Genomic DNA, 26,802 nt, shown 5'->3' with positions numbered 1-26,802 from the left:
GGTGGGAGCATTTTATACTCACCTGTGCCCTCTGCACAGCTGTCAACATGCAAGACAGTGGAGAATGAGGCCCATTGACTTTTTGATGCTTTCTATTGTACATCAAGCAGCTATAATTTACTTTGTTCTGGTAGGCCTTGTCTATGCTAGGGAGTTTTATCAAGAAAGGCTCACCAGTGCTACCTCTGATTCAGCTGCATTGGTGAGAGCCCTGCCTTTCTTTAACTCTCACACAGTGCTAGAAACACTGGAAGCCATCACAGCTTAGGCTCTGCCATGTCTCCCACTGATTCAATATAGCTGGGATTTTTGGTTTTTTTAAATGGAATTCCCTAGTGTCCTTAATGATGGGAGAGAAGCTACAGAACTACTAGGCAGAACCTCAGAGTTGCTGTGTTCTGGAAAACTGACCCTCTTCTAATGAGAATGGTCAGGAAAGCATCCTGCTGAACTGGTGTTGAAAATAGTTTAACGACTAGCGTAGAGGAGATTAAGCACCACTACTGCAAGCCTGGGTAAAACTTCTATCCCTGCCTACACTAGGGAAATTCTGCAAAACTCTCCTACAGATATAGCAGCAATGTTGGGAGCCCCATGGTAGACAGGGTGTTGGCTACTGCCAGTATTTTATGCACCGTATCAATTAGCTGTTCCAAACAGAATTAGAAAACAGAGTGTCTACACTAAGGCTCCCGATGTTACTATTACCAGTGGAAGAGAACTTTGAAGTATCTAGCTCAAACCACCATCACAGTGAAGCCTGAACAACACTCCCTGGGAACCTGAGTAGCACTTGAGTAGCTAGACTGTGTTGCCACAGCTTCACTGCTGTAGTTATTCGAGCTAGATAGATCAAAGCTAGCTCTGGTATATCTACCTGTGCTGCAGTCACACCTGTGATTCCAGCAGAGAGATACCCCGAGAGCTGCTGACACTGGTACTTTTATCTAAAGGAGAGGAAAGGGAAGAAGTCATTGAAGGTGTGTGTGGAGGGGAGGCGCGGGAATCACTGGTGGGAAAGCAAAGGCAAAAGAGAGGGAAGAGAAGCTAGGTGGCCCAATCTATGGGATTCCAGCCAGAAACCCTTACTATGGCATGAAAGGACAACTAATGGGCCCAGATGGCAGTTGGGTATGTTTAGTAGATCTTACAGCACTCAGATACAAAATCCCTTCAGGCTCAGTTCAATTGAGCAGGAAAGCCAGAGCACAGGCCAGTTCTGCTTTTCCCCCATCCCTGTTCTGAACAATGTTAAAAATGCCTAATTTCATTGCTAGTGGTTAAAACAGAGTCCGGGTGGGGGAACCTCTCTCCAGTTTGTAACACTCAGGGCTAGTCTACACTGGCAACATTAAAGCACCAGCACTTTAACATGGCTTGGGTGGTCACAGCAGAGCGCTGGGAGAGAGCTCCCCCAGCGCTCTAAAAAACCCACCTTCATGAGGGGGCATAGTGTTTTTTCACACCCCTGAGCAAGAAAGTTGAAGAGCTGTAAATTGCCAGTGCAGACAAGCCCTCAGAGAACAACATTCCTATTAGTAACATTATGTGGCTTTAAATACTGCAACAATTGCTAAACATAAAACGATTCAGCAATTACCCTGCTATGTGAATTGCCCTTGGGTAACTTAGCACTCTTTACTTGAAACTTAGTCTTATACAAGGCTCAGAATCTATCAATGCTGCCATCTGGTCTGGTTAACCTTACAGGACTAAATTTCATCACACAACAATACTTTGAAACAGTTAACCTAATTCCCTGGTTACTGTTTTCACCTGCTACTAATGCTACAAAGTCACTGTGTTACAATTATTAACCTTCTCTACACACATGAAAGAGAAAAATTAATCACTTACTAGCTGGCATTCCCTAACACCCACCAGCCCCCTAAACCTTTTCAAAATATAAACACTTAAATTCAGATTTTCAAAATGCTCAGCCATGGCCTAACATTGGAGTTTACTTCAATGGAAGCAGAGTTAGGCCAACACAGACCTTCTGAAAAACTTACACTAAATCAACCTTGTCCCAATATTCCTGTATTAAAATTAGCAGAGAAAGTATCATTGCAATTCCTGATACCACTAGGAGGATTTCAATGTTACATACAAAGGCCTTGACTCCTAATCCATACAGGTGGAACCCTCTGCCTTGAGGAACCACATTGATGTCCTTGGGGCCACACTGCACATCTGATTGGGACCACAGGGAGTAGAATGAAAGGATCGGTGTTTAATACAATCATATCTAGGCAAGGATTCCTAAACTTTTGAAAAATCTTATTCTCCAGTCTATAAACTAGTTCTTTATCAGTGGCACAATGTAACGCGTATGAAATCCAAACACCCACTTGGCTAAAAGCTCTGGAAGAATTAAGCAGTTCTAAAAACCAAAGCTAAACGGATATGTAAATTTAGGAGAGCAATATTTTAATGGAAGAAAAATGTACTCATAAAAGTTCTCCTATAAAACAGGAAAGGATTTAGTGGAGAAAATTCTTATTTCACACACAGAAATGAGGTCACAAAGTCACCCCTACTTTTCCTTTCAGCAAAAACCATTCATCAATAGTTTATGTGCGGTCATAGTAGTTTTCAATGTCAATAAGACTATAACAGTTAAACCAAGTTATACCCAGTAAAAATGTTTTGTGGACTAGAAAATCTCTCTCATTCAGAACAAATTATAAATTTACTGATCTTAGAAAACACAACTAACAAAGAGAACAGAGGCAAAGCAAATAAGTAGCCAAGCAAAGCAAATAAGTAGCCAATAAGAAACCCTCATACTATGCAGCTGGCTAACAGACACTACACTATTTTGCTACAAACACTAAATTTTTAATGTTTGGCTTAAGCACAAGCTTACACCCTAATTTTCAGAAGCAGAAATAAAGACTCTCTCGTTATTTGAAGGATTAAAAGAATGATTCACCTTTAAAACAAAACAGGAAACCAGCAATAAAGTCATTCATGAAACTTTTCTTTTGGATAACTGGAAAGAATAATCCAAGAGACCAATATTATCTTTATAATCATAGAAATATCATTATTGGTCTTTTAATAATTTTAATCTATAGTTTCCCAAAATCCAACAGCACACTAAGTGCTATAAAAATCTGAATTTGAGACTGAGGAGTAAGTGCTTGACTAGTAAATCAGAACTGCAAGTACTTCTGTCTAAGAGAAAGAATGGTACTGGGTACTTTACTAATCTTCATAGACTTTAAACTATATACATGAAAGGAAACAGAAGCACATTTGCATTTAAGACAAGAACTTCATGTGCTATTTGTAGTTCAAACAGTGTGAAGTATGGCTAGATATTAAGCAGTGATAGAGACAGAGCAAAAAACTTCAAAGCATATCATCAGTAATATTGAAAAAACCCAATTCATTAAGGGCCTGATCTAATGCGCACTGAAGTCTAATGTAGTCTTTCCATTGACTTCAATGTGTGTTGGATCAGACCCTACATTTATTGAAAGAGGATTGCTAAAACTTCCATCTCCACAAAAATCCAGTAAACCAGGGTTTAAAACAGGTAACGCCCACCATAATTCCATAACTGCAGCTCACTGAACATATCACCAAGAAGTGAATCTGGTTACTTACGATGTTCCTTGCTGTGAATTAGGCAATGCTTTTGAAGGTGCATCATACTGCTCTGTAAAACCAAAGAAACACAGTGGGTGTTGTACACCTCATTTGTGCCATATTTTATTGCACTGACTTTTTATTTGTGTTTTTAAATAACTTGATCTTTGGGTCAGGAATTTTCACAGACATATGATGCTGATCCAGCATATCACCCTGGCTATTGACCACTCAAGACACACAAAATAAAGATCAAGGCCCCAGTTCAACAAAGCCCTCCAGCATATGCTTAAATTTGAGTATGTGCTTAAGTTCATCCCTTCTAAATCACTTAAATCCTTTTGAAAATCTCTCCCCTATGTAACACACTCACTCTCCACCCCCTCCCCCCCGCCCTGCACCCTGTATGGATGCTCCCTTTATAATATCAAGTCTGATTTGGATTTTTTTTTCTTTTTACTTACTCTGATTCTGTATTACAGATCCAACAAGCTGGGATTCCTAGAAAGAAAGAAAGAATGAATAAAAGCTAAAAATTAAAATGTTTATAAAAAGTTGAGAGAGACACAAGGTGGGTGAGGTAATATATTTTATAGGAACAGCTTCTGTTGGTGAGAGAGACAAGCTTTCAAGCTTACACACAGCTCTTCTTCAGTTCTTTCAGAGAACTAGACCTAATATAGTATTAATTATAATAGCTGTCTGTTTTCAGTTATCTGCATTTTGTTTCTGGAGGCATAGGCCCGATTTTGTAGAGGTGTTGAGCACTCATTCACCGCTCTCAAGAACTTAAAATAGACTTGTGGATATTCAGCACTTCTGAAAAACCAGGCCCAACAGTTTCAACTGAGTTACCCGTTATATGAAAATCTGTTTTGTTGAAGTCTGACATTCTGTCTTTGCGATGATGCAGAACCCTAAGATGTACTGAGATCATTTATCATGGACATCGTGAGACGTACTAGTAATGTCAACAGTACATATATTATTAGTAAGCCGTATTAATTTTTGAATCATGAAATAAAGTGAAAAGAAGATTTGGTAAACATTTAGGAGGATACTTTTAAAGTGATCATAAAGAGTAGTAATTGTTTATGCTATAAACACAGATGAGACCTTGCAAATCTTTGTGAAAGTATGAATTATTTTTGAAGACCAAGATCCTGACAAATATACATTAGGGTTTTTCTTTTCCTGATTATTCATCCAAAGTTTTTCTATTGCTCAAGATGTGTTGTATAATGGACAACGAGACTTCAGTGTAAAATAAAAAAGGTAGGAGAGGATTACAGCTGGACACATACAAGAAGTTTGTAGCCCAAATAAACCTAATTACTCAGAAGCAAAAGCTAACCTAATTTTGATCCAAAAAGATGGGTTTAAAATAAGGTAGAGTGACTTTATATTTAAAATCCATCCTGCTTTCATTTCATATCTGCGTTTTCTAAATAAAAACAAAATCTAACAGCCAACTGCTGTACTGAAAGAGATGACCTCAGGTGAAAACGTATCCCAGTCGAAAGCTTATTCTTAGGTCATGTCTGCACAATGGGCACTATCGCTACAGCATTGTAACCCCAGACTGCAGACGCAAAGAAACCCAACAAAAGGAGTTTTTCCATCACTGTAGAAACTCCACCTCCCCAAATGAAGGTACCTAGGTCAACAGAAGCATTCTTCTATTGACCTAGTTACATCTACACTGGGGTAGATGGATTTTTCACACCCCCGAGCATCACCGTTATGTCAACCTAAGTTTTAAACGTAGACCAGACCTTACACATTAAAAAGTACGTGGGGAGGAGGGGAGATTGTTCGTTTTTTACCTTTATTGGAAAAGGAAATTTTGAAGGCTCAGCTGTGCTAGGCGTATGGATAGCTGTCAAGGGAGGTGGCCATGAGTGGGTCATTTCCTAGAAAAGAATTAAAAGAAAAAGGATAGATATTAAATGTTTTGGTTTTTTTAAACTACTGATACCCAGGAGAAGTTCTACACCATTCCTATTAATACACTGAAAAGTCCCTGATGGGCCTGCTTATAGCTAGAAAATTATTTAGAGAACATTTCCTGTGAAATTTACATTCTGGTCATTCTCAATACAAAGCTATGGCCCCTAACTTGCAAACACTTACACATGGGAGCAGTCCCACTGAAGTCTGTAGAGTTAAGTATATGTCTAAGTGTTTGCAGGATTGGGGCCTAATACATTCCAGCTATTAGAAGTAATAAAGGCAGATGCAAATAAAAACTTAATGCAAGCTCTTTGGCTTTCAAAGTGCAGGACTTGCCTATTATGAAAGTCATCACAGTCACTGATGGAGACACAATGGATAAATAACTGATGCCATTTTAGAAGGCTTTTCATAATACCAGGGGGTCAACCAGCGAACTCTGGCTGCAACTAATCTTCTCTTACTATCTGCTTTTAAGCAACCCACTCAGATTTGGAGCTGAAACTGCCTCCATTGGCACCATTAAAAACTGAGCATTCACTGCTCCGGGTACCTGTGGTATGACTTAATCCTTCAGAAGCCGGTTATCCTGAGATTAATACATTTTAATGCCAGAATGGAGAACTATGATCACCTGTCTGATCTCCTGCATAACATGGGCCATAGAATTTCACCCAATAATTACTGTAATGGGCCCAACAACTTGTGGGTGTACAAGCACCTCCCTTTTAGACAGGGGTAGTCAATAGGTGGACCGTGGGCAAAATCTAGACCACCAGACACTTTTTAATGAACCGCCAAATCTGTTTATTTACTTATCATCATCATCGCAGTGTGAAAACACACATCACAGTGTGTTTCTCTAGAGTCTGGACCTTGACTATACCTTGACCAAGAAATCTGGACCTTGAAAAAAAAAAATTAAACTGACTACCCCTGCTTTTAGGAATAAAGGCAGTCTCAATTTAAAGACTGAGCGACGGAGCTATTCAAAACGCTTTAAAAACTGGCCAGTTTCAAGGATTTTCCTGTCACCACTGGGGACCAGTATAACTGACAGGCAAGCTGAACCCAGGAGGATTGGGTCCAGACTCAAGGAGGGAAACAATCCTGATGCAATTCTAGCTCTTCAGAAATCCCTCTTCCCTTCTCACCTGCATTCCAGATATTCCCCTCCTCCCACCATTGCTAGGTGCCATCTTCTGGTGCTTGTTCCTAGCCTGAGAAGCAGCAGGGTACAGAAGCAACTGGAATTGGTAGGGCGTAAGGTAGAGAATGAATAATGCCTCTTGTGGCACTCAGGCCTTGTCTAACCTAGGATTTTAAAAGTGTGTTGTTAGAAAACATTAGCTACTGTTCTAACTTATGTGTCTGAAAAAGTCTAGTGTAGACAAGGCTCTGCCTTTAACACATGCTCAGCTCGCTGAGTTGCAGCCTCATCTAGACAAGGCCTCAGGGAACATTGGGGTTCAAGAAATTAGAAGACCCTGGTTACATCCAGAAAAAATGGCACTTACTTAGCTCCTGTCCCTTAGCTCTTAGAACCTTCTCCACCAGTGCTACTCAAAGTGGTGGTCCGCAGACCAGAGGCATCGACTGCCGGTCTGCGCGCACATTGGAAAAAAAATGCCAGTCCCCCACACCAGATAGCTTGAGAAGCACTGCTCTAGACAGTACTCATTCCAAGGTCTAAACATAAATCCATAGGACTGGTCATTTCCTCCTTCTCATCCCAGTAGTATTTCTTATCTCATGTTCCAACAGACACTTTTGCGTTTAACGAACAAGAATTTCCCTTATTCCCCAGTCCATATTCTCCTCTTTACTCAGCCTTAAGCTCATCGTTCTGAATTGGTGTCATCACAGTTGTTCCTCACGGAAAAAGAGTATAAAGCCAGGCACTGACTTCACTGGAGGCAGAAATGACCGAATGAAATTAGCATGGCAGAAAGATCACTGCGAACGGAAACATCTGCAGTTTAACAAAGAGTTTACACAAATTAACAGGTAAATTATTTGTGCATAAGTGTTCCTCTTTGTACCACAGTCTGACGCAATCTTCTCTACCAGGAGCAACATGGTAGAGAAACATCTCTAGCTTCCCAACCAAATCACATTTCAAAGAAGGATTTTAATGTGCAGAAGAGATTTACATTTAAAAAGTCCACATTGTTATATTTGACTCTACAAACATCCATTAAGGTGGTCAAGTGAGATTTCTACGCATGAGCTGCGGGCGGAGTATTTTATAGACCTTATCATCATCTTTATGAGCCTCTTATCACAGCTACTCTAAGTAAATGTGTGATCAAATCATCATTACCTTAGTCCTCTTTCTCTCTTCACTCCTATTGTTTCATAGAATCACCAGAGTGGAAGGGACCTGTCAAAAGCTCATCTAGTCCAGTCCCCTGCACTCATGGCAGGACTAAGTATTATCTAGACCATTCCTGACAGGTGTTTGTCTAACCTGCTCTTAAAAATCTCCAATGATGGAGACTCCACAACCCCCCAAGGCAATTTATTCCACCCTGACAGTTTATTCCACCCAATTTATTAACCACCCTGACAGTTAGGAAGTTTTTCCTAATGTCCAACCTAAACCGCCCTTGCTGCAATTTTAGCGCATTGCTTCTTATCCTATCCTCAGAGGTTTGTTGCATTCACTTGCTGCAACTTGTTTCAAAATTAGATTACAAGCTCTTTGGGGCATGGACCACGTCTCCATATATTTGTGCAATGCCTAACACTTTGGGTTCCTAATCATGATTGGTTCCTTTGGGCACTACAGTATTAATACTAATCAGAATCTGTTATCACACAGGAAAGCAGTGTATTTCCTAAAATGTGAGGGGAAAGGGTAGCACTTACGCAATGGTAACAAATATTGCACCTGGTAGTAAGTTTTTGTAGGATCATGTCTCAAAATGAAACAGTGCCCTCATTACATATTCTGGTTATGACTGACAGGTCAGAATATTGACTCTTTGAAGCAACATTGAGGGAAACGAGTGGTAGAAATATGCATCCCTGATGAGATACAGAGCATTGGACCAGGGTTTAAAATCCTTGAAGTGCCTTTTCAAAATTAACTTGACTAGCTTCTGAAACAAATACATTTTCACACAATAGGCAGGAAGATGCTACCACTTAAGCCACCTACTGTTTGTATTTTCTACCACTTCTTATGAAATAGACCATCATCTTATGTGATAACCCTACTAGAAGTTCGTTGAACCAAATGCAGGAATGCCAGGCTTCTGGACTAGCTTTGCAAGAGCAGACCCTTAACTACCATGAATGTCAACTGGCTGAATGGCAGCGTTCTGCATTGATCTGCAGAGGTGAGATCTCCAGTCTCTAAGGCCTTGTGTACACTGTCACTTTACAGTACTGAAACTTTCTTGCTCAGGAGTGTACAAAACACAACAACCCTTGAGCACTGCAAGTTTCGGCGTTGTAACGTGGCAGCGTAGACAGTACACCAGCACTGGTTGCTCCTTCCCGTGTGCTCTCTCCCAACGCTGGGGCCGTGACTACACAGGCCGGAGCAGCGCTTTAACATTGCTAGTGAAGACATACCCTTCGTTTCATTCTCTCAGCCAGCAGGAACTGAAAGCACTGATGAGTTCAACATCTCTGGGAAAAGCAGGCTTTGCATTCAAAAACAGCAACCATCTAATTAAGATGCAGATTGGGTTGGTTCCATAGTATTTATTCTATGTTGCTTGTAAGCCATCTTCTGTATTTTATCAGAGGCATTACTTTTAGATTCTGTAGGATGCACAACGAAACAATCCTGGTAGTTGCATTGTGGTCTGACACAAAAGAAGCACAATACAATTTCTCCCAATTTTGCCTTTTAATAGGAAAGTGAAAAGAGACTCACTACACAAGTATCTGTCTTTAAGCAACTGAAGAGTTGCAGTGGTGCGCTCACCTTCAAAATTTCTTCAACGCAATGGACTTCATTGGGGAAGGTTTGCTAAAATGTGAGAGAGAGAGAGAGACTTCCATTAATTCACATGAACACTTCATCTGAAATCAAAGATGAACAAAGGCATTTACTGATCAGATACTATAAATTTTGTGGAAGCTAGTAAATAAAACGTTGATTAAACTAAAGATGTGCCCCCAAAATAGAGGTTATTAATACTAGGAGTGCTCTTACAAAGCTGGGGCTTTCAGGTCCTTGCTGAAGGGAACGAGGATTGGGGTGGGGCGAAGAAAGGTGAGGCTTCTATCCATAAACAGAAGCATCTGTTGGATCCTATCATGTGCTCATTCAACCTCAGCTGTGTTTCCGGCTCACGTTCATGTCTTCACTTCTGAGCGTTAGCTTTGCATTAACCTTTTTTTTGTGATAAACTACATACAGAGAAGAAAACCAAGCTCATTTATTGGAGACACTTGACTTACTTGACCAACAGGGTGTCCCTCTCCCCCCAGCTTCATGACCTGCTTCGTTACCTTTACCAAACCAAGTGCACCCAGACCTGCCAGGTAGTGTCAGAAAATAGCTAGAAGAAACACCAGACTGAGAAGTAGAGACAGAGCTGGGTTAATGCACAGACAACACAGGTCAATGCCGAAAGCCCCAGCTCCTTGAGTCATGTGATTACATCAGACTCTGAGCTTTCATGTAAAAGACAGTTTCTAGCTCCTATAGTTGTGATGAAAAGCGTGACAATATTACCCAAGTGTAACTGATGTAGTGACGTCTGCCACAGTCTGCAGACAGCCTGAAACAGCCGCTCTGGGGCGAGAGGGAGATGCGGGATGGGCAGCCCCATGCATCTCAAGGTGTGTTAACTCCAAGTTCCACTGCTCTGGGGTGGGGGTCCTCTCAAAACCACTCCAGCAGAGGACGCTGTGTGTGGCAGGAGGAGAGTGCAGTGGACCTGGCCCACCCAAGGAGCCAGGTCCCAGAAGCTGAGGTAAGTAGCATGGGTCCCCCTGCCTCTCTGGAGGTGAGGGGGACTCCTGCTACTTCTGTGGGAAGGAAGGCCCCATGCTGTTGCCTCTGCACACCTCAAGGAGTGGTGAGTGCCTCCTGCCACTACAACGAAGTGGGGAAGAGGGTTACAGCAGAAGGGCAGAGCCTCAGGCTCTGTGCCTAAAACCATGGACTGCCCACAGGTGTGAATGGAGATCTGGGGCAGAGTCACTAACATTTGCCAATGATATAGCACAGAGCAGACGTTATAGCTTGTGCAGAGAAATTAGTTTGTTTTAAATATCCCGTTGGATATACACAGAGCACAATGAGTAACAAAACCACCTAGTAGTATCCACAACACTCAGGCCAGATCTACACTATAAACTTACATCAGTAGAACTACCTTATTCAGGGGTCTGAAAAATCCACCCCCCTGAGCAACCAACGCAGTTATACTGATCTAACTCCCAGCGTAGACAGCGCTACGTTGATGGGCGAGCTTTTCCCGGCGAGATAGCTACCGCTTCTCACGGAGGTGGATTAACCACGCTGATGGGAGAAGCTGTCCCGTCCGCGTAGTAACGTCTTCACTGAAGCGCTGCAGAGGCACCACTGCACTGGGGCAGCATTTTAAGCGTAGACCTGCCCTAAATGTGGATGCAGCCAGGGAGGCAAGAGGAAGACAATACCTCAGACCTCTCAAGCACACAGATATAGAAGGTACCAACTCAGCCAGCTGATGCACAGGGGCATATGGTTATGGTCTACTGCACAAGGGGATGCTCAGTGGCAAAAAATTAATAGGAGGCCCTCTCATTCCAGCACCAAGAACAGCAAAGACTGAAAAATGTCAACTGACAGGACAGAACACTGCTTCAAAGTATCCACCTGACGTCTGGCCAGGGAGAACAAGCCTTTCTGATTTGTGTGTGTGTTTCTCATTGACTATTTTCTATCCTAGTAGCAAAAGGCATCTTTTATACATACCGCCTCATACCTGACTAGCATCAGCCTTAGCCCAAAAATAAATAAATAAATGAAATCAGGAAATAATTTAATAAGCTCCATTTGTCGAGCAGCTGCAATCACCAACTTGTGGTTAAAACCAACTTTTTATCCTTCATTGAGAGCATGGGGATCAAACCAAAACATCTCACTGTCAATGTAATTATGGAAGGGAGGAGGCTAGGGAGAAGGATTCTCTAGCATTAACTAAATGAGGTCAGAAAGCTGCAGCTCTTGACCAGACCTCCACAGTTACCTGCAATAAAAACAGCAAAGCTGGCAAACAAGGGTCCTCAGTGCTGTCACTAGTAGGTCACTCTAACCTGCCACAGGTGTTTTCCATGTGTCTCACTGTTCACATGTGGAAGAGGCAAGAGCAGACACATTCCTTTTCCTAGCATGCTAAACAAATGAGTATATTTCCTCCTCATCCCTGTAAAAGCTAGCAATATGTCTACACTCATGTACTGGAAATTCTACCTTTTCTCCGCAAAACGAATGTCATGGGTTTGATTCTGATCTTTCTTACACCAAAAGTCACTCCTCTGGGTTAAATGAGTTACCCAGATGAGACATCACTGAGATCTGAGTGTGTGTGTGTGTTCGTTCATTCATTCAAGAGACAAAAAAAGAAGCAAAAAACTCTTGCATTACTGTGGTGGAGATATAAACATATCACAGCTCACATTGCACAAAGGAGCTCTTCCCTTCTTTTTAATGTCAGCAATTGTAACCTGTAGTCCAACAGTCTAACTAAGGTTTGGTCTACTCTAGCAACCTAGGTCGGTATAACTACGTGGCACGGGGGGTGTAGAAAATGCACACCCTTGAGCGATGCAGTGACACCGACATAACTCCCTGTGCAGACACTGCTATGTCGACAGGACAGCTTCTCCCGAAAACATACCTACCACCTCTCAGGGAGGTGGAGTACCTATGTGGATGGGAGAACCCCTCCTGCCAGTACAGGTAGCATCTTTGCCTCTGCTGCAGCATTTTAAGTGAGGACAAGCCCTTAGGTCCCAGTGTCGCAACTGGCCAACGCCCCACGAGCTCTAAAAACATGCATGTCCTCACACTGAAATGCAACAGTCTCACCTGAGAAAAAGACTCTTCTGAAAACATTCTGGTACAGCAGGGGGGTCTCACGTTTCATTGCGCCGTGACCCCCTTCTGACAACAAAAATTACTACACGACCCCAAGAGGGGGGACTGAAGCCTGAGCCTGCCCGAGCCCCAGGTGGGGAGGCAAAGCCAAAGCCCGGGCCCCACTGCCCCAGGCGGGGGATGGTCCACAGCCGAAAACCAACGGCTTCAGCCCCAGGCAGGGGCCTGTAATCTGAGCTCTGCTGCTCAGGGCTTCAGCCCTCTGGCTTTGGCTTTGGCCCCAGGTGGTGGAGCTCAGGCTCCAACCCTGGACACGAGCAAGTCTAAGCCAGCCCTGGCGACCGCATTAAAATGGGATTGCGACCCACAGTTTGAGAACTGCTGCTGTACAGCATGCAGCACCTGAGAGGACTAGTTACAGAAGGGATTAAAAAGGTTCTCGAAATAGTGGATAGACAAGGAATTAGGTCCACAGCCTGGCTCAAGTATCAAAGTCCCTTGGCCTTTATAATATAGTAACTGAAAATCAAGTTCACTTTTCTGATACAGGATCTCACTGTATTTAGGGGTTATTTGGTGGCAAAAGTGGAACACTGTTAACTGAGGCAGGAGGAAACCAACCAGGGTCAGTTCTCTTCTCTCCCTGTCTGAGAGTTCACGCCCCTTGACTCACTCAGTGCAGACCTGCTGAAGTGGAGTTTCTGAGCTTGGTTCAGTTTTCTATACCGCAACTCCTTACTGTGAAATCATCAGGAGGATTCAGTGTGATTCTGTACGCTCATGACTGCCGGCTGACTGTACAGCACGGTGCTCACAGGCTAGCAAGAGACAGGAGATACCTTCTCCCGGTACAGTAAAGAACACACAGCTGAAATACCCATAGCCCCGAAAAAACACTTCAGCACTGGGCAGTGACAGCACAGCACTGTTTTCTCTACTATACTTTATTGCAAGGGGATCTTACTTGTGTCTTCTAAGATATGTCACATTTGACTACAGCCATGACCGTAAGAAGCACAAGCAATTCTGGGGATATCGATCTGCTTTTACTCTTACGCTAACAGATCAATTCAAATGTAAAATATCTACAGTAATGAGGAACTAGATCCCACTACAGGAGAATCTCCCTTCCCTATCACCAACCCCCCCTCTCCGTAAAGAGAAAAGTCAAACCTGTGTTCCTGAGAAATTTTTAGGTTAATATTTGTACTCTGATATGTTGCCCTGTGACAGAAAAAACTGAAGGACACATCACCACCAATAAATGTGCAGGTGGCAAAGAGAACTGTTGCCAATGAATGGACTGGCACCATCTGAATCAGATACACATCAAAATGTTTACTTTACAGGGTTCAGTCACAAACTGTCCCAAGTAAAAATGGATATTTATTTCCAGTGCCAAAAAAAAATTTATGACAGAGCCACTTGAAGTTACAATTTGGTTTTGAGAACCAGATTCTCCCCTGGTGCTGTGGGTCAGCACCAGGATTTCTGCATTATTTTCATGCTGATCCTCTGTGGGGTGTAAGGGGTCAGCTAGCTAAACGACCATGTGGGAGCGTCTTAATACCTCCTACACAGCGCAGAACCGATCTCTCCGAATCAGCCTCGGCAGGGTCTGAACAGAAGATGAATTTGTGGGCCCACGAAGGGGCAGCGGATCTGCACTTATTAGGACCCAGGGACCCCAGTGTCCTGTACAACCAGCACAGAGGGGCTACAAATGCTATTTCAGCCCAGAAGCAATGGAATTGCAATGTCAAGGGGCTGTCAGGCCATGGGTTGGGGGCTGGGGGTGGGGAGGGAGAAGAGAGGTGCACGTGTGTGAGAGTTTCATTTTTTCTGGGTGTTCTCCTGCGCCCATCACTGTGGTAACTGAACAGCCATGAGTTCCCCTCCCTAACCTTTTCACACCCCAGCCATATAGAACTTGAATTTCTGGGCTTTATGTAGGTGGAGAGAATATTACTCAGAATGAAGAATGTAAATCTCTGCTTTGTTTCAACATGTTTTCTAACATTAAACCACCTTTATTACCCAGAAGCAAGCATGTTCCTTGCCAGTTCTGTAGAGAGGAGAGGAGTTGGGGGAAAAAAATAATTGTTGTCCAAAGAAGAGAGTTAAAAAATCCCAAACCCTGAAGTACAACAAAGAAAAAAAATCATAAAGCAGCTCTATTGAACAATTGTGGGTTCAGAACATTAAATAGGATATGTTGTTTTCTATCCCTTTGCGCAGTTTTACAGCCTTTAGAGAGAATACTGTAAACATTTACTCTAAGGAAAACTAGATTTAACACCATGCATATTTTCTGGCTGACACTGCCATTTGTACACACTCCAGCTAGGATTTCTTCATGACACGTTCATACTAAATTTCATTTAGGGAATGATGCAGACTCCACAGAGAACCATATTACCACCCCCACCCCTACCCATCTTAGTTACATGCACGAAACCATAGACATGGTGCCTACTGGCAGAGTACATTTAAAAGCATCCAGAAAGCATATGTGTGATGCTGGCAGACCAAGTCATCAGCTCATGATGAGAAGGAGTTCCCCAGAGTTATTCTGGGTAGCCCTGAGAGACGTTAGGGAAACTGGCAGATTACTACATCTCTGCTACCATTTGCGACTACAGACTGTGACTCACCTGTACATATATTTTATCTGCTTTAACATCTCAATAACTCTCGTTTCCTTTTCTTAGCTAATAAACCTTTATTTAGTTTACCATAGAATTGGCTACCAGTGTTGTCTTTAGTGTAAGACCTAGAGTACCAATTGATCTGGGTAAGTGACTGATGTCTGGGGACTGGAAGCAACCTGAATGTGATGTGATCTTTGGTGTAAGGGACCATTTAATCACTAAGTCCAGTTTGTCTGGGTGACAAGATAGAATGTAGCATCTAAGGCAGCAGTTCTCAAACTTTTGTGCTGGTGACCCCTTTCACTTAGCAAGCCTCTGCGTGCAACTCCCCTTAGAAATTAAAAACTCTTTTTTATATATTTAACATTATAAATGCTGGAGGCAAAGCGGGGTTTGGGGTGGAGGCTGCCCCCCCCCATGAAATAACCTTGCAACTCTCTGAGCGGTCCTGACCCCCAGTTTGAGAACCCCTGATCTAAGGGGACTGTATGTGACTGCATGGTAAGACTGCTATAGTGATCCAGGAGTTCACATCTGGTACCTGCTGGGTGAAATCTAATGATAGAACACACCACCAGTTTGAGGTATCTTCCCTGTTTTCTGATCGTCTGCTCTGAGGTAACGGTTCTCAGTTGTGAGCCACTCCAGACAATGTGACAATATTCATTTTCCATGAAACAAGGAGGGAAAAAAAGATACTACAGACTCGCATCGTAAGATTTAAAAATGTGCATCTATGAAAGTGGTATCTGCAGTTACAGTAATTAGAATACTATTACAAGGACTAATAGTTCTCATGCTTCATGGGGGCATAAGTTAACCTTTAGGAGTAGGGACAAGAAAAAAATAATTATTGCACCACTATCTAGGTGCAGTATGGGCATTTTGCTTTTCTCTAAAGCACAAGGTGCTGGCTAATGGCAGAACCTGAATGATGGACTACATGGACTAATAAAATGCTCCTGTACAGCAGTCCCTTTATTCAGTACTCTATTTGATGGTGGTTGTGGGTGCTTTTAGGGAAGTGTTTCTCTCTTCACGGGCAGAGAGAAATAACAAATACTGGAAAGGATTTGGCTTTGTGTGTTAAAAGCCAAACAAAATAATGCTACTGATGGGCTTAATCCAATGTACTTCAGCACACGAGTAATCGAAATCAATAGTAGCACTCACACACTTAAAAATGCTGAAATGCTTTGCTGGATCAGAAACAATGCTCAGTGGTTTGCACGATCAAGCCCAATATACCTTCAAGCATTTCCCCGTATGTAGAGTTAAAAAACCATCACAGACAAACAGGGAAGCAGAAGACAGATGTTTAATAGTCTTCCTCTAAAACAGACTTCACCAATCCAGGGCAGGAATACGTGTTGGGGGAGAGAGGGAGTTCCTAATTTAAGAAAGTATGTTAAAATAAATTCTGCACAGTCCTACTTGACAGAGGACAGTGATTATGTGGCAAAGGCCGCAGATTCAACTTGGTAACCAAGTCCATGTGCCTTAAATGACCATAAAGGTTGCTGGTGTCTCACACCTTGCACAACTCTGCTGGGCATTTTGAAGAGGGTCGGGAGGAGGCCAGAATGAGAAGGATCGAGGTACTGATAGTCAGCTATGGTACAGTGCTATCTGGTGCACAAATGACGTGCTGTATCTGATCAAAAGTTCATCTGGCAACCAGTAACGGTTCAGTAACCAGCACAGGGAGTAATGAAGAGGAAGATACAACTTCAGTTCATCTGGCCTGAGGAGACCCTTTTGTATTGACCTACCACAGCTGGAAGGTCATGGCAATAGGAATAGTGCTGCTGCTTTGGAGGCTGGTGGGGGAGAGAGAAAGACTTAACAGCATGACAACCCAAAGTCTGTCATACTATTCAATAAATGGAAGAGATGTCTGAGGTCCCATTCTCTCACATTCACTCAGAATTCCAAGAGCTTTTTAAACTGTTACTTTTTAAACTGTAACAAAATGCAACCAAAATTTTCCAAGCTTCGGAACCTAAAGTTGGGCACCTCAATCCATATTTCGGGTAAAAAAAAAAAATGAAAAAGAAAAAGAAAAAGAAAAAGAAAAAAGAAAAAAGAAAGTGGCCTGGTTTTGAGGGATTGGGGAATTCTTAATCCAAACCCCTCTGGTGTACATTTAAGTGTTACATTCCTTATGTAACAGAAAGCACCACAATATTCTACAATTATGGTCCAAAACAGTATGATTACACTATTGTGAACTGTACTGGACCATTGCCGTGGAATACTGTTGTATTTTAATTCTTCCCATTAAAGCAGGTGTAGGCATAAAACAGGAAAAAAGAAAAATACATACTTTGCCAGGAGATACGAAATATATTTTAGAAAGATTAAATTTATATTGTGAGAAGTCTCCAGATCCAGGAAAGAAAGTATTACAATACTCAATCTGGAATTAAACTAATAAAATGAAATATATTCAGAAGGTGCAATGGCTAATACATAACTGGTGCCAAATTAGGAGGTATTCATTGTAAGCTTAATTTCTAATACTAATAATTTTTTTCATAGCTAGAAGATCTCTTACTATTAAATCATTAGCAGACACAACTGGAAAATGTCTACACTTTTGTGAGATATGACACAAACTGTGACATACACCTTGTCCTCCTCCATCTCCTGCACACCCTAAAACAAGACAGTTGCTACATTTAAAAAAAAAAAAGCCATATGCTTCACATATATGAAGAGGTTCCTTTTCTCCCCCTCTCCACGCACCCATACATCTTTTAACTGGATTCCTTGCAAGGTGTGCAACATACACAGTAGTTTAGAGCATTTGCTGTCAACAAAATTGTTCTCAAGACAAAACTGGCCGTACATGACTTCACCAATCACAGGGTGTCGTTGATTAAGCAAATGAGCACTTTTAGAGTTGGCAGCAAGAACGGCATACCGATTGTGCAGAGATCTGTAAAGCAGATTCAGATGCGGATACTAACTGGAATGGAAGTGAACTGCCTTTCACGAAAGCATTAAGGTGTTACGGACCTTTCTGTTCATTCCTGCAGCACTACTTTCCACACCGCTGCTTATCTGCACGCCTACTACTGTCACATTCTGTTTAGAACTTCCTTGGTGATATCCTGTACAGAACAGACAGCCAGTTTCTCGATATTGATCGTACAGGGTAGAGCTGAATATTGGCTTGAGTAGTTGCAGAATTGTAGATTTTTTTTAATAAGAATTTGATATTTGAGCAAATATTCTGACATTTTTCAATCAAAAGGACATTCGGATGTGTATGTGTATAGCTTCTAAAAAGAAAATATATCAATGTAAGAACTAAGAATACTATAAGTAAGAACTATACCATGTTTAACTTCAGATGGACTTAACGTGAAGAGAGCATCCTGAAAAGTTCAAGGAATGCAAGCAGGCACTAGAGATTGAGCCTTCAACCCATGCATTCTAGCCCATTGGCTGCACTGCTAATTTTGTTTGGTTACTGGTTATGACCTTTGTCACTAAAGAACTATTAAGGCGCAAGGTAATCTATACGCACTAGAAGGTAGTGTTATTTTAAAAAAGTCAGATTAATCTCAGCTGTTTTCTATTGAATAAATTGGTGCTTTTTTAAAACACAAAACAAAAACAAAAAGGTTAAGTGCCCTGGCTTTTGCCACTTGAATGTTATGAAGCCCAATTGTAAATACAACAACAAAACTGTGTTTACAGGCAGGACTTATTTGAAAACCACAAAACAAAGGAAAATTAAGCTCAAGGCTGCTGCACTGTCCTCAATTCACCTGTATGTGTCTAGTTACTACAGCAAAGGCTTCAGAGCTGGGGAAGACCTTGCATATTATAGGAGTTTTATTATCTGCATACAGCAAGGCAAGCTGAGGACAGCACGGCATCCTATCCTCAACTACAGTCTATTACCTGTATTCTGGGGGATTTAAACTCTTTCCTCTTAACATTACTAGAATGTATTTTTTCTGCATTTTGTTAAAATAAACTAGTCCACAATTGAATCCAGAAATATACTGGGGTAAAACAAGATACATTCTAGGAACCCCGTTACTCTTGTTACTGGATGTGGTAATGTTCTGCAATGTATAGTAGAAGATTGTTAAAACATCTAACAGGAGTTGGCCTGGTTAGGCCCAAATTTTATATTCTGATTGATAGAGAGAGAGGCACTCTTATGGTGATGGGCACCAGTAATAAGAACCTGAACAGATGCTTTCTAAAAGGTTAAGATGTTTTTTTCTTTTTTATGAAATAGATCATGGATGTCTTTGGCCCACACAGGGCTAAAATATGGCTCATGGCCACCCTCTCTTTTCAAGGGTAAGACTAAGTTACTTTAGGTTTTTACTGCTGCTAAACTCAAACAGTGAGTAATTTCTATGCTTCCATTATGGATGATGTATGTAAAAGCGAACAGGAAGGTCACATGAATTTATTTCTGGCAACAATAATTTATGTACATTTATAACCAAAGTACACACTGTCCTATCGGCAGGCTGTCAACATGGATGGCCTTTGTTGGCATATTTGAAAGAGGCTTAAATGTTGCTGCAGATAAAGAATGTTAATTTAACAGATCTATTTTTTCATCCAAATCAAATCTCTTTCATAGTGGAGCTTTTGGGGCACTGGAAATTTATTATTTTATCAAGAGTTCACGGAAAAAAGGTCTTCCAGGTCTGGTCTCCAAGAATTTGTTTTATGCACAAAACATTTTCCTTTAACAATTCATGAAGCAGCATCCGTCTAATGCTAGGTGATTTTCTTCCTATGCAAAGTTCTGTTATTAATCTCAACAGTGCAGATTTGCTACCAATACAAAACAAGACCAATAGATAGAGAATAACTAATAACAATGTGATCATGTCAGATGTCCCCAGATTCACATGCGTTTTGTCTAGCATGTTCTTACCCAATATTACACATGACCGTTTACTGAACCCTAAGCAGCCTTGTCTGTCAACCCAAGGAGAGTCACATAAATGCAATCCCATTTGCAACAGTTCACCAGTGACCTTTTGAATGAATCAAAAGAAGTAAGGGACTTTCCTGCAGTCGGGAAAGGGAGTAAAAAAGAGTGAGGAGGAGGAGCACTGAAGTTTGGAGAATCGGACAGGAACTCTACGGGGAACAGAAGGCTCGACCACTACTGTCAGCTTATCTTCTGCATGCTTCAGTCCCTACTGAGGATATGAACTTGCATGAAAGCCCAGAGGAACCTGGGGAAAGCTCTAGAGACCAGATACCAGAAACCAACAGCACTGTGTATATAGGGACACTCAGTAATGTTAAGGAGAGTCAACTAAAGGAGTGAAGTCAATGTGCATAAATGAAAGCATGTTTAAACCCTGGTGTGGATGCTTTTATTCAGGAGTCTAGTGGCCTTAGATCACAGTAGCTCCTCTGAAGAGGTTAAGTTATAGCAAACTAAAACTTTACTACTGAATGAGATTATCCACACAGGGATTTAATGCACTTTCATTTATGCACATTGACGTTACACCTTTAGTTGATTTGCCTTATCTTTCCTGCATGTCCCCATACAGACAAACCCCAAAAGAGGAGCAGCGGTCATAAAAAGTACATCTTCCTGCAGAGTTAGTCCAGGCTCTTACCCGAGTGTTGCCTATTCCAGATACTACCTCCAAAACAATGATCAAAGATTGTGGTGCTTTAAATCCAGGCTAGCTGGCATGGTTGCGTGTATAGGTTTGTGCCCAGGTTCTCCTTTAACCAGATTGGTAACCCTCCCACTTTGTCCTCCAATACCTTTCCACAATTCCTCCTAGGCCATATTTTTGTCTCCTCTACCTACTCCCTTCTCCTGCAAAGGCACTGCTGCTGCTCCTGTATTTCCAGCTAGGCCATGGGTTTACTGCATTGTTTGAATGAAAAAGAAAAAAAAAAAAAAGACTGAAAGCAAAAGAAGGTGATGACTCAAACACGCTGTGCATGAGGTGCTGGTGAAAGTGATTGCCCACAACAGCCCCCTGGAGCATAAAACCACATTTCTGTTTCCTGCCACAGGTTTCACCAGCACCTCCCCCTTCTAACAGGCACAAATAGATATTCTGTTTGATGTGTTATTTAAGGCACCACTAATCATTTTGGCACCACTAATCATTTTGGATAAACATAGTTTCAGCTGGCTGGGGAAGCCAGACAACTCTGGAAAGCTTACGCTCCAGGTTTCTCTACCCAGGAGCGCAGCAGCAGAAGTGAAGGCAGTCTCTGGTTTTAGGGACGGATCTTACTTCTTCTGAAGTCAATGGCAAAGCTTTCTGTGACCTCAGTGGTCCAGAATCATACTCTTACAGGGGCCGCAGATTAGGAGCACAAGCTTTGAAGCCAGCTGGCACCTCTTCACAGCGCTACAGGGTTCCAGAATCCACAGCACACTGAAGAGTACAGTATAACCCTGGGGCACCTTACACAGTTTGATTAACCAAAGCTCAGATTGTGCAGCTTCAGTCCTCAGCTTGCATCCAAGCCATGCACCCACCCGTCCGAGACAGTGTCCTGCAGAGATTTTTAAATGGCCATTTGAAAAGGAATAGCATTTTTCAATGCTTACTCTTGTGTAAAGTATTCTTACACCATCTAACACAGGGCCATTTCCTGGGGATTTGGGAGCAAATTAGAGTTTAATCTTAATGGACATGCACTCAACTTGAAATCTAATCAATTGTTAAAAATGAGTTAAATACAGATATGATACGTACTCTTGATCATCCCCATAAACTTGAGGTTTTACCATCATATTTTCCTGTTTTTAAAATGCCTCTCCCACCTGTTCTTGTGTGAACGATCCCCACGAACCCCTGGAGAACTGACCACTACACAGGGGAAACAGTAACTTACTAAACACAAAGATCTGTCAAATGCACAAAATAAGCAAACGGGTGGAAAAAAAGATGACATTTCCCTCTGTAGTATCTTTCAGTTACAGAAATCTTGTGTTTCTTGTAACAATACCAGGTTAAACAATATTCAAAAATAAGTGATTTTTTAAATAATGAAATAGGATTTGACCCAAAGCCAACTTAAGTCAATGGGAGTCTTTCTATAGACTTTGGATCAGGACCCTAGGGAATCAGGCTCAGACCTTGGAAAGACTTGCTTAACTTTAAGGAGGTGAACATTCCCATTGACTTCACAAGGACCAGGCTTCAATGGGACTACTTAAAGTTAAACACATGTGTAAGGCTTTACTTTTTAATTCTCTCTTCAACTATGTGATTTTTGCATTAACCCCAAACACACACTTACTTGATTTAATTGATTTTAAGGTAAGACAGGACTGGTTTGATCATTTAGTCTGACCGTTGAGGAAGCCATTTACTTAAGTTTCAAACTCTGCAGTAACTGACAGCATCCCTAATAAATGGCTTGGGAAAATCGTAAGATTTTGAAGGCCATTTTTTATTAAATATGTTGTTTTATTAGGGTTAACTCCCACTGAAACCAACAATCCACAGATCTTTATCTGACAACAGGACCCTTTATACCAGATGATTGATTCATAATAGGAAATTCAGGAACCCATCATCAGTGAAGCTTAAATTTGTAAGAAAGGAGACTGAATTTTCTCAGGAAGTAGCCCAAGACTATGGAATTAACACCGGACTCACTGCTTTCAGAGCCAAGAATAAAACTCACTTTGACTTATAGCTTTTCCCCAACACACAAAAAGGAAGATAGAAGAAAGGGGAGGGGAGTGAGAAGAGGAGGCAGCACAAAAAAAGCAAAACCAAAACACAAAACCAATTAAAAAAAAATCAACTCACTACCTTTGTGGAAAGAGGAAACGAAACCATATGTAGGACTCAGGCTCTGACAAAGGCTTTGTGAGGTGCTCAGAGATCACAGTGGTGATTTCAGCGTAAACAACTGGAAAGACGCTTTCTGGGGGCAAAATAATTTCTCCACCACAGAGACTGACCTGATTTCCGAGCATGCTGGTGCAAGAGTAAGAATTAAAAAAAATCTGTTTGTCACTGTACATGGTATTAGTTTCACTTTTGCGTTTCTAGAGAGTTGGAAAATAAAAAGGTTTCACATTCTGGTTTACAGGCACTAAGCGCAATGCTGAGGCATCGAAGTAACAACACTGTAGAAAATGTTTAAACTTTTTTTCTCCCCATTAAAAAAGCTGACACCGAAATTTCAACGAAACATCAAAAACACATTATTTATAAAGTCATTTCTCTAAAAAATGAACACAAAAGAATAATTTTTGGCCCTAAACTATGAGCCTGACCAGCTCCATCAAAGTCCACATGAATTTTCTTTAAATATTTTATTTTTTTTTAAATTAAAAAAAACATTGTAACTATTCTATGGAAGGTTTACCTATTACTTCCTCTGCTCTCAAATACTACAGTGCAGTGTTCATTTGATGTTATTCCACTGATTAGCAACCGTACAATGCTAAAAGTTATCTTGTTCCTATTCAGTCTTATAGATGAGCTAATTGTAAACTCAGCAGTCCATCCCCACAAGAGAAGACAGAGCAATTCCCTGCTGCCACAGCAGTCATCGTGGGCTTGAAAGCAAATCAAACTATTTCCATGGAGTTCTACTCTTGCTTTCTTAAGCTGACATGAGATGACCCCGACAATTGAAGCATTTTACATCTAAATGTTCAGTAAACAATGGTTGCACTGTAGTGTTTATGCATGAATGCCCAGAGGAAATCAAACATTCGTTAAAGATTTTACACGCTTTTCTAGCCCTGAGATGGATTATTTTGCTCAATCTAAAAATAAACTGATTCTTTTAAAAAACAAAAGCTGATTAATATTCAAGTGAATCCTATGTCTCTAATTGGTCTTCACCCAATTATAACTGAAATCCAAATAAAATAGATTAATATGAAAATTAAGTGTATGACAACCTGTACTAAATACCGTACATCTGAGAATTCCAGACAAGAATTCTTATTTCACAAATTAAGTTGCGGGTGGTGGTTTTGTTGGTTTGTTTTATTGTTTATTTTGTTTTAATAAGAAGTCTTGGTACTAAAATATCCCTTCGCTCTATGGATGCACATCCCCAACTTTCTATCCTAAGGAAGAAGTTTTCTTCTCTTAGAGTCAAGCCGAAAGAGTCTTGTAATAATTAAAAAAAACAGATTATAACCACTTTTTAGATGTCACATTCTATGATCAAAACACTGTACAATCACATTAGCTACTTAATCCCCAATGCTTCCTGCCCTTCCCTTATAAATATGTCAGTGTTGCTCCTGACACAGACCACAGATTTCAAGCCATGATTTCACAGAGCAGAAAAACCTTATTCACCTGTGTACCACTTCATCTCTCCTATGTTTAAGGCACTTCTTTGCAGTGACTCAAGTTAACTTTCCTCCCCTCCTCCCAAAAATCGCTGCTCCCAAAAACTTTTCAACTCCATGCAGAACAGCCCCCATGACCTAAAAGGACTATGAGAAGGAACCTCTGGATTCTTACATTCAGAAACCTTCACATTCCTCAGTGAAAATGGGACAGAAGTTGGGAAGAATAAAAAAGGGTTAAAAAAATTCCTCAGATTGAGGTAACAGGAATCTTCACTACCCCTTTATGACAGACCAACTTTTCATTTGACGTAGGCGTTGTCAGACCCAACGCTGTTTCCAAGAAAGCAGCGAACTCAGGCCTTGGCTACACTTGTGAGTTACAGCGAAATAAAGGAGCCCCGGGCACACTCGCTCACTATCCGTCCACACTGGCAAGGCACATAGAGTGCTCTGACTCCGCGGCTACAGTGTTGCTGGTATTCCATCTCAGCGAGTGGAATAACGTTTGCTGCAGCCCCACTGGAGCGCCGCGGCGCCAGTGTGGACGAGGTGTTGCATTACTGCCCTCTGATCAGCCTCCGGAAACATCCCATAATCTCTTTAAGTCAAGTGGCCACTCTGGTCATTGTTTTGAACTCGCTGTAGGACTGCAGATATGCCCTTTGAAAACTCCGTTTCTGACAGCCAGCTGCTTATCTGCTCCGAGACAAAGCAACCATTACTGTGGAATGCTGTGTGCGCACGTGTGTGCACGAGAGAAAGAGAGAGAGAAAGGCTGGGGGGCAGGGAGGTCTGCTGCTGTCTGAACTTACAAGACAGAATGCTGACACGCTTTCAGCCCCCCAAAACTCACTCTCTCCCCCCACATACACACAACACACTCCCTGTCACACTCCACCCCACATTTGAAAAGCACGTTGCTGCCACTTGCGTGCTGGGTTAGCTACCACAATGCATTGCTCTCTATGGCCGTTGCAAGAGCTGCTAATGTGGCCACGCCAGTGCACTTGTAGCAGTCAGTGTGGACAGACTGCAGCCCTTTCTCTACTGCTCTCTATGATGGCGGGTTTAACTCAAAGTGCTCTACATTTGCAAGTGTAGCCATGCCCTAAGACCACTAGTTTCAGTACTGAAACTTCTGCTTTCCTTCTAGACTCTCTCATATCGGTCGTTCCACTGCGAGAATGCTTCAAAGCACATCAAGGCCTCATCTAAAATAGAAAAAGTATGCCAGTGTTGTTATACAGGTGTAGCTATACCAGCCAATCTTCTCGCTATAGACGCAGCTTACACTGGGCAAAAGTGTGCTTTTGTTGATATAATTTATGCCAGTTCCCTGAATAAAAGCCTCATTATAAGAAAAAAATTCACATCCGTAGCCGACATTACTATATCAAAAATTTTAAGTGGAGACCCTGCCATAAGGGCTGTTGCACCTTAATGAATTTCGAAGGAATGATTCTGTGGCTTGATACGTTATATACATCACTTGGTCCTCCCAAATAGGATTTAACATATGGGTCTTTAACATGAATGGCTCTTTCAAAATGCACCCATATTTTACTTTAATTGGACAAATCAAGTATAACATTAAATTACCTAAAAAAAATTTTATTAGTGTAAAAATAGTATAATTGTAAATATAAATCCACAGGTCAGAAAATTCAAATTACGGAGTAAACATTTTCAACAATTTAAGAACTTCTGTTTTCAAAAGTGACTTAGGCCCAGATTTTTAAAGATATAAGCATTGCTCTGCTCAGGGTTGCAAAACTTAAGAGTGACCTAGATGGCTAAATCAGATTTTCAGAAGTGACTCAGGCACTTGGGAGCCTAACTCTCATTGAAAGTTAATGGTAATTAGGCTCTTCAGTGACAAAAGTCACTTCTGAAAATAGGGGCTTTAGCTGTCAGAGGGCTTGTCTTCACTGCAGCAGTAGCTCAAGGTACAACCTGAGTACTTCTTCACCCAACTCTTGTGGCACAAAATCTCTAGCTTAAGTGAACTGGTGCTTTAAATTTGAGCTAGCTGTATGAAATGCTTTTGAAAATGCTACTTAGGTACTTTTGAAACTTCATCATGCAGTAAGGGAAAGATGTAAAATAATAGCAGGGCTACAGGCCAATAGGTTCCTATTTTTCTACAGTTCCCAGAAGATGAAATGATCCTGATTGGATGGCGAGGTGATTTGGTTCCTTCCTTGTAGGAACAATAACTTTGCTAAAATAATGCCACACGACTG

At 41.5% G+C, this 26,802-nt stretch overlaps 1 protein-coding gene across 4 annotated transcripts in view; it reads right to left on the bottom strand.

The window, feature by feature from the left end:
- Positions 1-26,802, bottom strand: part of AFF1 (ALF transcription elongation factor 1) — a 163,609-nt gene that overhangs the window by 40,094 nt on the left and 96,713 nt on the right. For 2 of the 4 annotated variants that reach the window (XM_084627188.1, XM_084627187.1), the window contains exons 5-8: positions 9,440-9,535; positions 5,424-5,510; positions 4,062-4,098; positions 3,616-3,667 (exon numbers count right to left, since the gene is read on the bottom strand). In XM_084627188.1, the coding sequence (XP_084483314.1) occupies positions 3,616-3,667; positions 4,062-4,098; positions 5,424-5,510; positions 9,440-9,535 (272 nt within the window). The remainder of the gene's footprint in view (positions 1-3,615; positions 3,668-4,061; positions 4,099-5,423; positions 5,511-9,439; positions 9,536-26,802) is intronic. The other 2 variants (XM_084627190.1, XM_084627189.1) reach the window with 1 other exon arrangement.

This window comes from Lepidochelys olivacea (genome assembly GCF_965140295.1).
Source record: "Lepidochelys olivacea isolate rLepOli2 genome assembly, chromosome: 4".
In the NCBI taxonomy this organism is placed as follows: domain Eukaryota; kingdom Metazoa; phylum Chordata; order Testudines; family Cheloniidae; genus Lepidochelys; species Lepidochelys olivacea.
Note: the sequence above shows the minus strand (reverse complement) of the source record. Positions and strands in the feature narration are given on the sequence as shown.